Source organism: Oncorhynchus keta, chromosome 13, assembly GCF_023373465.1.
Source record: "Oncorhynchus keta strain PuntledgeMale-10-30-2019 chromosome 13, Oket_V2, whole genome shotgun sequence".
In the NCBI taxonomy this organism is placed as follows: Eukaryota; Metazoa; Chordata; class Actinopteri; order Salmoniformes; family Salmonidae; genus Oncorhynchus; species Oncorhynchus keta.
In genome coordinates, this window is record NC_068433.1 from 21,525,065 (window position 1) to 21,541,892 (window position 16,828).

Here is a 16,828-nt window from a genome sequence, read left to right on the forward strand (position 1 = left end):
TAAAAATTCACTGCTTCCATTATGAGTTTGTTGTTACTCCCCAGTGTACTTTAATCACATGTTATATGTTACGTTTAGATATATTCAACTGTTAAAAACAATGAGAATTGTAAAGTAAAAGGAAAGACATGAAACTGACAACATGGGTGACCAAACATCATATTTTCAGGTTGTATTTTCTTGTATCCTTTCTTGCAAAGTGACGCTGATTCAAACTTCATAGAAAGACTGTTCCTGTTCCACAAAAGACCTACTGGGCAGCCGTTCGGGTGTTCAGCTAAACAAATCTGACAGACCAATCAGATGCCATCTAGATCTAACCAATCAGACATAAGATGTGTGATTCTGAGACTTAGCACAGGATGCACTTAACAAATCACTCCTGATCCAGAAAAGCTAGAGGCGAGGACCAGATTGTTGAGCTCTTGCTCTTTCTTCTTCTCTGCAACTCCTGTAAGTGACACATTTCCTTAGAAAGTCTACTTTCAATCTGGGTTCAATAATAAGTGTTTGGTATTCTGTCTTTTTCTCAATGGAAATACCTGATTTTGTTTCAGATGTGACCAAATCATCTGAGATTTCTCAGCCTGCTCCATTCCTAGTTGCAAATTTGCGGGACAACGTGACAATTGAATGCCGTTTCACCAGTAATCTTGATCACATGTTCTAGCAATGGGCTTTTAGTGTATTGATGAAAGGAGGGATATTTCACCTAAATATATATTCTACAAAGCAAGACGACATTGTCTGCTGTGGATCGGTGCTACTTTGGACCTGTAATGTATCAACTTAACTCAGACTCACGGGAATCATTGACTTTATTTCTCGTCTTCCCAAGCATCGCCCCCCTCCGTTCCTCACAAGTGGCTCCTAGTGCTCCGCTGGTATTGCACTACTAGGTATCGCTAATACACTACATCCCTCCTTTTCTTAGATGTTTTTCTATTCACTATGATAACACATCTCCAAACTGCAGATCTATGCTTTATAACGTAACAAAACATGATCTAGTACTCAAAATATGGTATTTCTTGTATACACTATTATCATATTTTTTACAACAACAACATACTTTAATGTTTACTTCTACTTTCTTTAAACTACTAGACTACTTGGGCGGCAGGTAACCTAGTGGTTAGAGCATTGGACTAATAACCAAAAGGTTGCCAGATCAAATACCCGAGCCGACAAGGTAAAAATCTGTCGTTCTGAACAAGGCAGTTAACTCACTGTTTCTAGACCGTCATTGAAAATAAGAATTTGTTCTTAACTGACTTGCCTAGTTAAATATTTGTGGAACTCTTTTGTTAACAACGTTTCTTTGACAATAATTCTTACCGGAACTTTTCTGTGATGACTAGGGGTAGACTGCCCTGCCATTGAGACTGTGCCAGAGATTATTCTGCTCCATTCTGGCAACATGTCTATCTAACATAGTCCTTCAGATGCACAGCTTGTTTTGGGATCGGGGCTCGGGGCTGTAGTTGAATGGCCTCAGCAGGTGCAGGCACTTGTCTAGGCAGTTTCTCAGGCTCTGCCCTGCTCTGTCACTAGTAGTCCATTGTCCTGACTGTGTTTGTTTCCACAGCTTCACAAAATAAACACGTTGCATGGCCCTCTTTCTATTCTTTTCCAGACCAACAGATTTCCCCTTCCTGTGCTCTCCCAGATCTGTCAGCGTTCTGTCGGCCTCTCTCCTTTCAGCATCGGCAAGCAGAATGGCGTTGTCGTGTGGTTCAGCTCCAAGCTGCATGTCGGCTGACAGCTCTGGCAGTTTGGTTCTAATTTGGCGGTTGAAGAACAGTTTAGCTGGACTGCGGCCTGTGACTGAGTGTGGCGTACTCCTGTAGGCCATGAGAAACGTCTGTAGTTCTGTGAGCTAATCCTTCCCCTCTAATTGAGTGGTGTGAATTGCTTTCACAAGAGTCCTGTTCTGTGTTTCAACTTCGCCGTTGACCTGTGGCTAGTATGGAGTGATGCGGCGGTGTCGGATCCCGTTTTCCTCCACGTATGCTCAGAAATCACTCCATTATCTGTCACAATAGACTCAGGATACCCATGGACTGTGAACGTTACCCTTAGGCTTTTGATTAAATTAGCAGTGATGATGCGGTTTAAGATACTTACATCAACCCATCTTAAGTAGTAGTCCGTTACGAGAAGGGTGTTCTCCTGTTGGAAACGGCACACACATGTCAATGGCTAGGATCTGCCATGGTTTAGCTGGTAGCATTGTTCTGACTGTGGGGACCTGCTTTGGCAGTGTGCCATTGACTTGACATGCTGGACAGGACTTCACCAGCAGTTCAACCTCTTTATCAATGTTTGGCCACCACACTTTTGTATGCAGTCTCTGTTTTGTTTTTACTATCCCCTGATGCCCTTTGTATGCTGACATCAAAGTCAGTTTCTGAGCTGCTCGTGGCATTATAATGCGGTTGCCTCGTGGAACTGTCTGTCCAACAATAGCGAGTTCTTCTTGAACACGTCGGTATGCAGTGTCGCATGTTCTCTAGTCACCCTGTCTGACGCTTGCTCATAGAGTAGCTAGAACTAGGATCTTTGCTGAAATTTCCTCCAGCTCTCGTGAGGTGAATACACATGGCACTGCGTGTTTGGCTATGTAGTAGATGTGGTCGTCCCCCGTAGTGTAGAGATGCCGGAGGGTTCAGAGTCAACCATGACAGTGAGTCGGCTGCATTCTGAGGCCCAGGCTTGTATACAACCTTGAATCTGTAAGGCTGCATTCTCAGTGCCCATCTCTCTCGATCCTCGCTGGTGGTTTGGATTTTGGAGAATAAATTGTCTCTAAAGGCTGGTGGTCGGTTACCATTACAAAGTCTTAGCCATAGAGACACATATGACATTTCTCACACGCCCATACTATGGCGAGTGCCTCTCTCTCAGTCTTAGAATAGCATCGCTCTACATCTGTGAGAGCACAGCTAGCGTAGTACACTGGCCTTTGTGAACCATCTTTTTGCTTCTTGTTCTGCACCGCTTCCACCTTTGATTGAGCTGCTCCAATGCCATTCTTTGAGAGAACGTGGCCCATGAACTCCATCACCGTCAGTCGAAATTCACATTTGTTACAGTTGATGGTGAGTTCCCTCTCCTGTAGTCGTGTCAGGACTTTGTTGTGGTCTTGTGTGTTCTTCCCAAATACAATAATATAATCTGAGATGTTGTGGAACCCATCAATGCCATGTAGGACTTGGCAGATGATGTGCTGATATGTCGCTGGAGCAGAGGAGACACCGAACATTAGTCTCCAGTAGCGCCACAAACCTGTGTGAGTCACAAATGTGGCCAGGGAACGAGACTCAGGTTTCAGTTCGATCTGATGATATCCCCACTTTAGGTTCAGCTTTGAGAAGACCACAGCTCCTGACATGTCCTCCAGGATCTCGTCGATGGTGGGGATGGGGTGTCGCTCCCGCACAACAGCTTCATTTGCTCTATGCATGTCAACACATACTCTGATGTCACCGGTTTTATTGTTTAGTACAACTAATGGGGACAAACATGGTGTAGGTCCGTTCACTTTCTCAATAACATCAATGTCCTCTAGCTCGTTCGTCTTCTCTTCAACTAGCTTCCTGACATTGAATGGTATTCTGCATACTGGCTGTGCAGCAGGTGTGACAGTCTCATCTACATGAATTCCTAACTGGAAGTCTTTCAGTTTTCCCAGGCCTTTGAAACAGTCTTTGCGTTCCTGTGCTGCTTTGAATGTCTGTGTCATCACCTTGGACTGAGCTTATGTGTACCTTTGACCCTATGTGCAAAATGCCAAGAGCAACTGCTGATATCATTCGCAGTACAGATGTCTGTGCATCTTTCGCGACTAGAATGTCTGCAGTGACTGACTCAGAACAAACAACTGCTGTAATGTTGGCAGTGAACAAGCCCTCAACTGCTAATGGTTGTGTTGAACCATATGGGTAAAGTCTCTTGGATGTTGGTTTCAATTGCGTTTGGTCTGCAAATGACTGAATGTTGCTGTGCCTGTCACGCCTTGGTCATTGTATTTTGTGTTTTCGTTATATATTTGTTCAGGCCAGGGTGTGACATGGGTTTATTGTGTTGTCGTATTGGGTTTTTTGTAGGCATTGGGATTGTGGTTGTTTAGGGGTGTGTCTAGTATAGGCTTGGCTGCCTGAGGCGGTTCTCAATCAGAGTCAGGTGATTCTCGTTGTCTCTGATTGGGAACCGTATTTAGGTAGCAGGGGTTTCACTGTGTATTTCGTGGGTGATTGTTCCTGTCTCTGTGTAGTGTTCACCAGATTGGCTGTAATAGGTTTTCACGTTCCGTTTGTTGTTTTTGTATTTATTAAGTTATTTCATGTATCGTCATTTGTTTCATTAAAGACATGAGTAACCACCACGCTGCATTTCGGTCCGACTCTCTTTCGACGAACGAACGCCGTTACAGTGCCCACAATACCACAGCTAGCCCCAGAGTCAATTAACATGTTAACTGGCTGGCCATTGACTAATAACTGCATTTTAGCATCATCAGTACAGCTGGTAGGTGTGAACACATGTTCATCATTGTCATTGTCTGGTTTGTCATCTTGTGTAGCAGGTGTTTTGCATTGACATTCAGTCTTTCCATTCTTGCCGCATGCTGGTCAACAGCCTCCATTGCTCTTGCTATATCCATTAGAGCGGTGAGAGTGAGGTCCCTCTTTCACAGAAACTATTTGCGCAACACATTTGAGTGACGCTTGTCAATCACTTGGTCCCTTATGAAATCATCTTTGAAATCTCCATAATCACATGTAGCAGGGGGAAGGGTACAACATTTCTGCAGCATTGAAGGTCCCCAAGAACACAGTGGCCTCCATCATTCTTAAACTGAAGAGGTTTGTAACCACCAAGACTCTTCCTAGAGATGGACGCCCGGCCAAACTGAGCAATTGGAGGAGAGATTCCGTGGTCAGGGAGGTGACAAAGAACCCGATAGTGATAGAGGAAATTATAGTTGAAATGATTAATTATGTATACATTATTGATTAGAACCATTTATTCTAATACTATTATGTTATGGTATGGAAGGCATGGGTTCTTGGTTCTTGGCTGTTACTGAAAATGTAAGCAGAACGAATTAATTGTCTGTGCCTCTCGGGCAGTTTAAGGGGGAGAGATGATATAGCTTTTTAGACAGATAAGAATGTTTGGGTTATGTTCCATTAGTGGAGAAAAGTATATCTTTTAGACAGATTGGAATGTCTGGTTTATGAGGGGAGTAGAAAGCATCTCCGGACCTAAAAACACGGGGCTATTGTGGGAAACTGATGACGTCATTTTCAGTTTATAACCTGTGGAAATATGTGTATGCGTTCAGTACTCATCAAGAATAAATGCTGAACTTGTTTTTAAGACTGGTCTCTTGCTAATTCATGCAAATGATAAACTTACAACTTATCATGAAATAGATAAGAGTGTGAATTTGGTTTTGGCTACAAAACACACAGGAATTTAGAATTCCTCTATCAGATAGTCACTCTGACAGAGCTCCAGAGTTCCTCTGTGGAGATGGAAGAACCTTCCAGAAGGACAGTCATCTCTGCAGCACTCCACCAATCAGGCCTTTATGATAGAGTGGCCAGACAGAAGCCACTCTTCAGTAGAAGGCACATGACAGCTCGCTTGGAGTTTGGCAAAAGTCAACTAAAGGACATTCAAACCATGAGAAACATTCTCTGGTCTGATGAAACCAAGATTGAACTCTTTGGCCTGAATGTCAAACATCACGTCTGGAGGAAACCCGACACCATCCCTATGGTGATGCACGGTTGTGGCAGCATCATGCTGTGGGGATGTTTTTCAGCGGCAGGGACTGGGAAACTAGTCAGGATCGATGAAAACATGAAAGATGAATGTTTCAAAGAACAGAGAAATCCTTTACATACAGTGCCTTGCAAAAGTATTCGCCCCCCTTGAACTTTGCGACCTTTTGCCACATTTCAGGCTTCAAACATAAAGATATAAAACTGTATTTTTTTTGTGAAGAATCAACAACAAGTGGGACACAATCATGAAGTGGAACGACATTTATTGGATATTTCAAACTTTTTTAACAAATTAAAAACGGAAGTCCAATAATCCTGATTGCGCTGCTCCTCCTGCCGCTGCCTGTCACCACGCGGCTTGGTCCTGTTTTGGTGGGTGATTCTGTAACGGTTTTCTTCCGCTGAAGGAGAAGAGGAGCAAAATGCTGCGTGGTTAGTGTTCAACATCTTTAATATAGACAATAACCGAGAACACTACCAAATTAACAATGTGAAAACCGAAACAGTCCTATCTGGTGCAATGACACAAAGACAGAAGACAATCACCCACAAAATACCCACAGAATATGACTGCCTAAATATGGTTACCAATCAGAGACAACGATAGACAGCTGCCTCTAATTGAGAACCAATCTAGGCAACCATCAACCTACAAACTACCTAGAAAGGAAACAGCCCCATAAACACACAAAAACCCCTAGACCAGGCTAAACACATAAATCCCCCATGTCACACCCTGACCTAACCAAAATAATAAAGAAAACAATGATAACTAAGGCCAGGGTGTGACACAAGTTGATGTTTTCTTTTCCATCTCATCCTCACCCTTTGAATGATGATTACTGTAACGAATTCTTTCCAAATAATACAAAACAATTAAAAATGTTCAGAAAGAGGAATAACTTTTAAAGTTATTAAAGCTATTAAATCCTTACAGTCTGGAAAAACCCCAGGGCTTGATGGCATACCGGGAGAGGGATATCGAGCCTTTTTTGATATACTCAAAGCTCCATTGTTAGCTTGTCTTAACTACTCTTATAAAAATGATAGTCTGTCAGGTACTCTGCAGGAAGGTCTGATTTCACCAGTATTAAAACAAGACCCAGATGGCAAATATAAAGATCTAGTCTATCTAAAAAACTTAAGGCCTCTTACACCAATGTTGTGATGCAAAAATACTAGCGAAATGCATAGCACTCAGAATTAAAAAGGTTTTACCAGGTATTTTTCATCTGGATCAGAAAGGTTTTTTACATGAACATTGGAGATAAAATACGACAAACGACAACTTTTAGAAATAATAGAACATAATGAAACATCTAAGAAGCCAGGCCTGATATTTATAGAGGATTTTGAAAAGGGCTTTGATAAACTAAGACTGGATTTAATTTATAAAAGCCTGGATTTTTTCAATTTCAGTGATTCTCTTATAAAATGGGTAAAAGTAATGTATAGCAACCCCAGGTTTAAAATAGTAAATAGCGGCTACTTCTAAGAAAGTTTTGAATTGTCGAGGAGTTAAACAATGGTGCCCGCAGTCACCATATCTATTCGTTATGGCCATCAAAATGCTATTAAAATCTGATCAAATAAAAACATTAGAGATGATTATAATTCCAAGGCTTTAAAGCAAAGGAGTCCATGTATGCCAATGCCTTAATAACCTCTCTGGGATAGGGGGGACGCAAATTTCCCACTTGGCCAATTGCCAGGGAAAATACAGAGCGCCAGATTCAAATAAAATACTATAAAATTCAAATGTTCATTAAATCACACATGTAAGATACCAAATTTATGCTACACTCATTGTGAATCCAGCCAACAAAAAGGCTTTTCGGCAAAAGCATAAGAAGCTATTCTCTGATGATAGCACAACAGTATACAAAGAGGGGATAGCATATTTCAACCCTGCAGGCACCACACAAAACGCAGAAATAAAATATAAACCATGCCTTACCTTTGACAAGCTTCTTTTGTTGGCACTCCAATATGTCCCATAAACATCACAAATGGTCATTTTGTTCGATTAATTCCGTCGATATGCAAAATGTCAATTTATCTGGCGCGCTTGATCCAGACAAAAACAGCTTCCAATTGTGCAACGTCACCACAAAATATCTCAAAGGTTACCTGTAAACTATGCCAAAACATTTCAAACTACTTTTGTAATACAACTTTAGGTATTTTAAAAAGTTAATAATCAATCAAATTGAAGACGGGTCTACATGGCCCACCCTCCTGCCTCCCTGAAAAGTAACAATATAAAAACTATGGGCTGAAACTGTTGGACCTGAGGGTTTGTTAATTATCAACCTCCTCAGAATCTCTCTGTCCAGCAGAAATAGTGAAATCGAGTGTGTGTTGACCAAAAACACAACAAGGCGTGTCCAAGACCTTAGCAACACAATTAGCAACATGATTATTTGTATGCACATCAAACTGCCTTGGTAACAAACCATAACAAATATAGCACAGAACAGATGAGGTGTGAAATCAAAAGTACCAAAGAAAAAAACATTTATGTTTTGTTGTTCAGTGGAAACTTCTCACCACAAAGACTTTTGTATGAGATGTACGTGTTTTTTTCCATCCCTGTTCACACCAGCAAGGTGACACTGACCACAGGTCGAGGATGTTGTGTCTGCAGCGAATGCATCAGATGAGTTTGCAGAGAGCCTCAACCTGGACTCAGGGGTAGACGTAACATAGTAAATGTAAATCTGGGACACTCCAATTAGTATGATATGTTATGTTTCATATGGAATGTATTCATTTGTGGATGGCTATCATCCATTTCGCATGATATCCTCTCTGGCTCAGGCGTGCCACTAGCGACCCACCTCGACAACATCCGGTGAAATTGCAGAGCACCAAATTCAAAATACAGAAATAGTCATAATAAACATTCATAAAAATACATGTGTTATACATCGGCTTAAAGATTAACTTCTTGTTAATCCAGTCGCTTTGTCAGATTTCAAAAAGGCTTTACAGCGAAAGCATACCATGCCATTAGCTGAGGACAGCGCCCCGCTTACAAAAGCATACAAACATTTTCCAACCAAGTAGAGGAGTCACGAAAGTCAGAAATAGCGATAAAATTAATCACTTACCTTTGAAGATCTTCATCTGGTTGCAGTCACAAGAGACCCAGCTACACAATAAATGTTTGTTTTGTTCGATAAACTCCCTATTTATATCCCAAATACTCTGTTTTGTTGGCGCGTTTTGTTCAGTAATCTACTGGCTCAAAGGAGGTAAAAACATGCAGACGAATACATCCTAATAGTACTGGTAAAGTTCATTGAAACATGTCAAATGATGTTTATAATTCATCCTCAGGTTGTCAATTGTCTAAATAATCGATAATATTTCAACCGGACAATAGAGTATTCAATAGAAAGGAAAAGGGTTGCTAGAGGTTCACATTAAATGGATAATCAGCCCTCCCGACCAACGACCCTACTTTTTTTTTGCCTTAAGCAACCTTCTGTCTTATGTAACCATACCAAACGTAACATATCATACTAATTAGAACTTCCCTGATTTACATTTACTATGTTACGTCTAATTTATGAGACCAGGCTGAGAGCATTGATAACTGCCTCGGCACACAACATTAGTGCAGTAGGCCTATTGTTTATGGATGCGTTCCCTATGCATGCAAACACATCATGTATGCACTATGATTGAAGTATGCCTACAAGTGCACAAAAGTGTTCAAGAAGTTGAAAAAAACGAACATGTTATGGACTGTTTGAACATAGCCCACTAAATGCATGGTTATTTTACTAAACAGCAGATTTGTATTTTTTGGCAGTGGCGGTGTACAGGTGTCCCAAACCCCAGATGTTCACTCATATCATTGTACATCATGCATTCAAATAAATTCAACCATACAATTACGATAACAACAGCAGATAATGTTTTGAAGTATAATAGTGTTTGTCATTGTACACTTCACACATTGTGCACAACTCTCTAGTCTAGAGCCTGGAGTAGTTTGGTTTTGGTCAGGTATTTTCAGTCTAGCGGTAGGAATGGAAATTGATGTGGGGCCTGAATGCTGATAAGAGATTATGTGGTTAGATGCAGAGACAGAGAGAGAAACAGAGAGAGAAACAGAGAGAGAAACAGAGAGAGAGAGAGAGAGAGAGAGAGAGAGATACAAACAGAGAGAGCTCCAGGCCAGTCTTCCTGTGGTGCAGGTTGCTCGTCTTCATCAGAGAGAGAGAGAGGACTTTACCTCAGTGGAAAATAACAAGGCCTATCAGTGTTACCATTATCATACACATTAAAATATATTATACAAACTAGTGCCCCTCATTTTGTTGCGGTTTGCATCCTAAATCTTATTACACAGAATTAGAGTTACACGCCCAGGGCCCATCTTTAATATAAAAAGTAGTAAAATATTGGTTATCAGTAAAAAAAATATTATAATAACATTACACTATCTTTCTGTCAAGACTATGATAGGCCCAGTGATGTTCACCTCAGCAGGTCTCACTCAACACTGAGCTGCTCCTTCCTGTCACTCACAACACAGGAAGTGATGCGTTCCTCACTGGCCCCTCCTCTACCTCAGCACTCAATCACGATGGCTGTCACAAGGTGATTTTTGACTACTACTATTCAATGTATTACATCAGTTCTTTATCAGTGCTACAGTACACTGATATCAACATTAAAACATTTGACAATTATCTTGTGGCAGCATAAACAACATTTGACTCCATCTCCATCATTTGACCTTCAGCTCTCTTCTTATTTCTGGACCTCTTCTGATGGAAACTCAGTGCTGAGTAGTTCAGAGACTCTGGGTCCTGATCCGGATCCTGTAGAAAACATATAATAAGGTTAGAGGTGTCAAACAATTCTAATCAAGTACAGTTATCTGGATGTCATTTAGGAAATATGACAGTTTCTATTACCTGGCTATTTTGTGGCTGCAGTTGAGCCTCGATACCTGAGTAAGGAAAGAGTCATTTGGGTCAGTACACAAACAGTTATTCAAACATACATTTTATGTTGTGTGTTACTGTAAAGAAATGTGGTTAGAGAGAAATACCCTAAGCATGTGTGTGTGTGGTTTGCTTTCAATTGATATAATCTGAGATATACACCTTTTAGAAAATGTTTATGGGTCCTCAATCGTACCTGTGTTGTGTGTTTTTGTGTCTCGTCTGATCTTGAGGACCAGGATGAGGATGACTATCAGTAGAACAGCAGTCACAACACCCAGGATCACAACCAGGTAAGGGAGGTATGTCGTTCCATCATCATCCTCTCCTACTAAACTGATAGTTCCATCACAGTGTTTTGGTTTTGCTTCGGCAGTGCCTTCAGAAAGTCAGAGTGAAAATATGTTTTAGAAATGTTTACAAATTAATCAAAAATTAAAAGCTGAAATGTCTTGGGTCAATAAGTATTCAACCACTTTGTTAGAGCAAGCCTAAATAAGTTCAGATAAATGTGATTAATAACAAGTCACAAAATAAGTTGCATGGACTCTGTGTGCAATATTAGTGTTTATTAACATGAGTTCTGAATGACTACCTCATATCTCTACCCTACACATACAGTTATCTGCAAGGTCCCTCAGCAGAGAAGTGAATTTCAAACACAGATTTAACAAATACCAGGGAGGTTTTCCAATGCCTCACAGAGAAGGGTACCTATTGATAAATGGGTAAAAAAAAGAAGACATTGAAAATCCACTTGAGCATGGTAAAGTTATTAATTATACTTTGGATGGTGTATCAATACACCCAGTCACTACAAAGATACAGTCGTCCTTCCTAACTCAGTTGCCGGTGAGGAAGGAAACCACTCAGGGATTTCACAATGAGTTACAGAGTTTAATGGCTGTGATAGGAGAAAACTGAAGATGGATCAACAACATTGTAGTTAATCCACAATATTAACCTAAATGACAGAGGGAAAGAAAGTCTGAACAACATAAAAAATATATTATTGTTTGCAACAAGGCACTAAAGTAAAACTGCTAAAAATGTGTAGAAGAAATTATCTTCATGTCCTGAGTAGAAAGCATTATGTTTGGGGCAAATCCAACACAACACATCACTGAGTATCACTCTTCATATTTTCAAGCATGGTGGTGGCTGCATCATGTCTTGTCATCGAAAAGGACAACATTTTTTTTAAAGATAAAAATATACATAATGAAGCTAAGCACAGGAAAAATCCTTGAGGAAAACCTGGTTCAGTCTACTTTCCAACAGACACTGGCAGACAAATTCACCTTTCAGCATGATAATAACTTAAAACACAAGGCCAAATATACACTGGAGTTGCTTACCAAGACGACATTGAATGTTCCTGAGTGGCTGAGTTACAGTTCTGACTTAAAGTGGCTTGAAAATCTATTACATGACTTGAAAATGATTGTCTAGCAATATGTTTGTCATTGCTTGACAGACATCATCAAGTCTTTTCATACATTTTCTAGCCGATTAACAGAGTTTGAAGAATTAAAAAATAATAATGGTCAAATATTGTACATTCCAGATTGTACATTCCAAAGCTCTTAGAGACTGACCCAGAAAGACTCACAGCTGTAATCACTGCCAAAGTTGATTCTAACATGTATTGACTCAGGGGTGTGAATACTAATGTAAATGATAATTTACAAGGGTGGCAGGTAGACTAGTGGTTAGACCATTGGACTAGTAACCGAAAGGTTGCAAGATCTAATCCCCGAACTGACAAGGTAAAATATCTGTTGTTCTGCCTCTGAGCAAGGCAGTTAACCCACTGTTCCTAGGCTCTTATTGAAAATAAGAATGTGTTCTTAATTGACTTGCCTAGTTAAATAAATATATTTCTGCATTTAATTTTAAATAAATTTGCTAAAATGTCTAAAAACATGTTTTCACTTTGTCATTATGTGTATTTTGTGTCAATCTATTTAATCAGTTTTGAATTCAGGCTGTAAAAATGTGGAATAAGTCTAGGGGTGTGAATACTTTCTGAAGGCACTGTACATGAGAAAGACAGAGAATTAGTAATTAGTAAGAAAAAATACGTATTTTTTGCAAAAAATTATAATGATGAAAAATATGTCCATCAATGGTTTGCCTTTGTTTCATGATAACTCCTGATTCGGTTGATAGGCATTTTATCTTTGTCATTACAGGGTATTGTGTGTAGATAGGTGAGATTATTATTTTTTTATCCATTTTGAATTCAGGCTGTAACACAACAAAATGTGGAATAAGTCAAGGGGTATGAATAGTTTCTGAAGGTGCTGTACATGAGAAAGAAAGAGAAACTCACTTTTTGTCGATGACTCTAGTATTTTCTCACCTCCGTTGTGCCCTATAACATCAAAATTAGTCCAAATAAATAATTAATTTTTTCTCCATTTTTATACTAAAAAATATGTCCAACAAATGTTTGCCTTTGTTTTATGACAATTCCTGATTAGGTTGTTATTAATTTTCAAATGTATCAAACGGCAGATAAATAATTGAAAACGTACCTTGAATCTTTAGATATGTTGCGTTGACAAAGAACATGTGGCTATGTGGATACAATCCACAGAAATACAGGCCACAGTCACCTATTTCCACATTTGTAATTGTGAGAAAGACAGTGGTGTTGTTGCTGAACATTTCAAAATGGCTCCTTTGAAAACTATTGTGGAGATAAGGTGTTGAGTTAAAGCCGTACATAGACGAGATACACACAGGCTCTGATCCGTTGACTTGCTTGAACCATGCTGTGTGTCCCACAGCCGTTGTAACATTGGAGCACTGCAAGGTGATGGTATCCCCAGTACGGACCTCCATAGTCTGACACTGAGAAACCAACACAGAGACCAAACCTGAAACACAGAGAACAAAGTGAATTACTATATTCGTTGAAATCACGTTAGAAATCAGGAAAAAGTGCTGCACTGAACATTCCGGTTTTCCTTGACGGATGCACTCAATCTTACTCTGTCTCTACAGTATGTTAGATTTAACAGTAGCTTACTTACTCAATCCATAGAGCAGTCGAGCTGGTAGGAAGGTTTTGGCCATTCTGTGTGTAGATCTATTCTGCTCTGTCTGGTTGTGAATCAGAGAGCACTATTCACTCTGAGATCACAGTGAGATCAAAGGTGATTTCATTGGTAGTGGGCGTGGTAGTTGGTATTGGACCACAATGTCTATTTACAGAGAGCAGAATTGACAGACATTTTATGTGGAGTGTAAAAACAAAAGTTTAGCATAGGTATGTTGAATTAAAATGGAGATAAGTGTTTGGGTTCATATACAGTAGGTGTTTAGGGTTTAGTGGGGATAATAGGTGACCATAAGACTTCACCTTATCAGGGTTAGTGCTCTTAAGGCTTTGTTTGTATTGTACCTTACAGATGGATTATACCAGTTCAAACAAACTATCCACTACCCAGCTAGCAATGAGGAATCTGCCCTCAAGCGGCCCTCTTCCGGGGGACCGGAACTAATTGAATCCGCCTGGAATGTGCTGACGGACTCGGCCCGGAATCAAAATGAATGACTGCCAAGAATCGGCCCAAGTACATCGGCCGTTTCCGTCTAAATGAATTCAGGCGACTATGCTGGCATCTAATCAGAATCCCCCCAGAAGCGTCCCTATGCAATTTTAAATAAATGTATACAAAATCACCCGATTTACTAATTTTAACTATTGCTATTATACATTTTGTACATACAAATGATACCCATCCACCATTTTTTAAATAATTGTATTTATTACACCCTTTTCGTGATTGTCTTGTTCCATCGCTGCAACTCCCGTATGGCCTCAGGAGAGGCTAAGGTCGAGAGCCGTGCGACCTCAGAAAAAGAACTCCGCCAACCTGCACTGCTTCATGACACAATGCACACTTAACCCGTAATCCAGCCGCACTAATGTATCAGAGGAAACACTGTACACCTGGTGACCATGTCAGCATGCATGTGCCTGGCCCGCCACAGGAGTCACTACAGCGCGATGAGATAAGGACATCCCGGCTGACCAAACCCTCCCCTAACCCGGACAACGCTGGGCCAATTGTGCATCGCCTCATGGGTCTCCCAGTCGCGGCCAGCATGGGTATCGAACCAGCATCTGTAGCAACGCAGTTTGTACTGCAATGCAGTGTTTCAGACTGCTGTGCCACTCAGGAGGCCCTATCTACAAAGTATCAAAATACTAAAATACTATGATTTTTGGTCCCAGTTCGCCCCTGTATTTGCACATGGTGTAAATCATTCAGAGGTAAAGGGCTCAAGTTTGGCTAATTGATGTAGAAGAAAAATGTATAAATTCACAGTTTGCATAAGAGTTACAGTGAAGCCATGTCAGTAAATTGAGCCAAGGTAGAAGACAATGTCAGTAATCTTTAGCGTAAATAGCTACTGAAACACATGAGAAATGGACTAGGCAGTCTACTGTAGATATGCACATACAGTACTTACAAGTGAGATGCAGAATCACCAGACAGATAATAATTGGGTCATCTTGCAGTCCATCCTTCGTGGTTACTCTCGCCTGCCCTGAACCAAATGGACTGGTGCAGTACTGTGATCTTCCGGCGCCGACAGAGATGGCCGCCTCGCTTCGCGTTCCTACGAAACTATGCAGTTTTTTTTTTTTTTTACGTGTTATTTCTTACATTAGTACCCCAGGTCATCTTAGGTTTCATTACATACAGTCGAGAAGAACTACTGAATATAAGATCAGCGTCAACTCACCATCAGTACGACCAAGAATATGTTTTCCGCGACGCGGATCCTGTGTTCTGCCTTACAAACAGGTCAACGGAATTGATTCCATGCAGCGACCCCAAAAAAAACGACTTCGTAAAAGAGGGAAACGTAGCGGTCTTCTGGTCAGACTCCGGACACGGGCACATCGCGCACCACTCCCTAGCATTCTTCTTGCCAATGTCCAGTCTCTTGACAACAAGGTTGATGAAATCCGAGCAAGGGTAGCATTCCAGAGGGACATCAGAGACTGTAACGTTCTCTGCTTCACGGAAACATGGCTCACTGGGAAGACGCTATCCGGGGCGGTGCAGCCAACGGGTTTCTCCACGCATCGCGCCGACAGAAACAAACATCTTTCTGGTAAGAAGAGTGGCCGGGGCGTATGCCTCATGACTAATGAGACATGGTGTGATGAAAGAAACATACAGGAACTCAAATCATTCTGTTCACCTGATTTAGAATTCCTCACAATCAAATGTAGACCGCATTATCTACCAAGAGAATTCTCTTTGATTATAATCACAGCCGTATATATCCCCCCCCAAGCAGACACATCGATGGCTCTGAACGAACTTTATTTAACTCTTTGCAAACTGGAAACCATTTATCCGGAGGCTGCATTCATTGTAGCTGGGGATTTTAACAAAGCTAATCTGAAAACAAGACTCCCTAAATTTTATCAGCATATCGATTGCGCAACCAGGGGTGGTAAAACCTTGGATCATTGTTACTCTAACTTCCGCGACGCATATAAGGCTGCCCCGCCCCCCTTTCGGAAAAGCTGACCACGACTCCATTTTGTTGATCCCTGCCTACAGACAGAAACTTAAACAAGAGGCTCCCACGCTGAGGTCTGTCCAACGCTGGTCCGACCAAGCTGACTCCACACTCCAAGACTGCTTCCATCACGTGGACTGGGACATGTTTCATATTGCGTCAGATAAAAATATTGACGAATACGCTGATTCGGTGTGCGGGTTCATTAGAACGTGCGTTGAAGATGTCGTTCCCATAGCAACGATAAAAACATTCTCTAACCAGAAACCGTGGATTGATGGCAGCATTCGCGTGAAACTGAAAGCGCGAACCACTGCTTTTAATCAGGGCAAGGTGTCTGGCAACATGACCGAATACAAACAGTGCAGCTATTCCCTCCGCAAGGCTATTAAACAAGCTAAGCGTCAGTACAGAGACAAAGTAGAATCTCAATTCAACGGCTCAGACACAAGAGGCATGTGGCAGGGTCTACAGTCAATCACGGACTACAAGAAGAAACCCAGCCCAGTC

At 41.0% G+C, this 16,828-nt stretch overlaps 1 protein-coding gene across 1 annotated transcript; it reads right to left on the reverse strand.

Annotated features, from left to right (window-relative positions):
* Positions 1-8,993: 8,993 nt before the first annotated feature.
* LOC118392637 (uncharacterized) lies at positions 8,994-13,862 on the reverse strand. The gene is made up of 6 exons (XM_035784677.2): positions 13,804-13,862; positions 13,303-13,647; positions 13,098-13,139; positions 10,959-11,141; positions 10,733-10,767; positions 8,994-10,636 (listed from the first exon to the last, which is right to left on the reverse strand). The coding sequence occupies exons 1-6, from the start codon at positions 13,844-13,846 to the stop codon at positions 10,502-10,504; spliced, it is 783 nt and encodes a 260-aa protein (XP_035640570.1). The 5' UTR covers positions 13,847-13,862; the 3' UTR covers positions 8,994-10,501.
* Between the last annotated feature and the right edge of the window lie 2,966 nt (positions 13,863-16,828).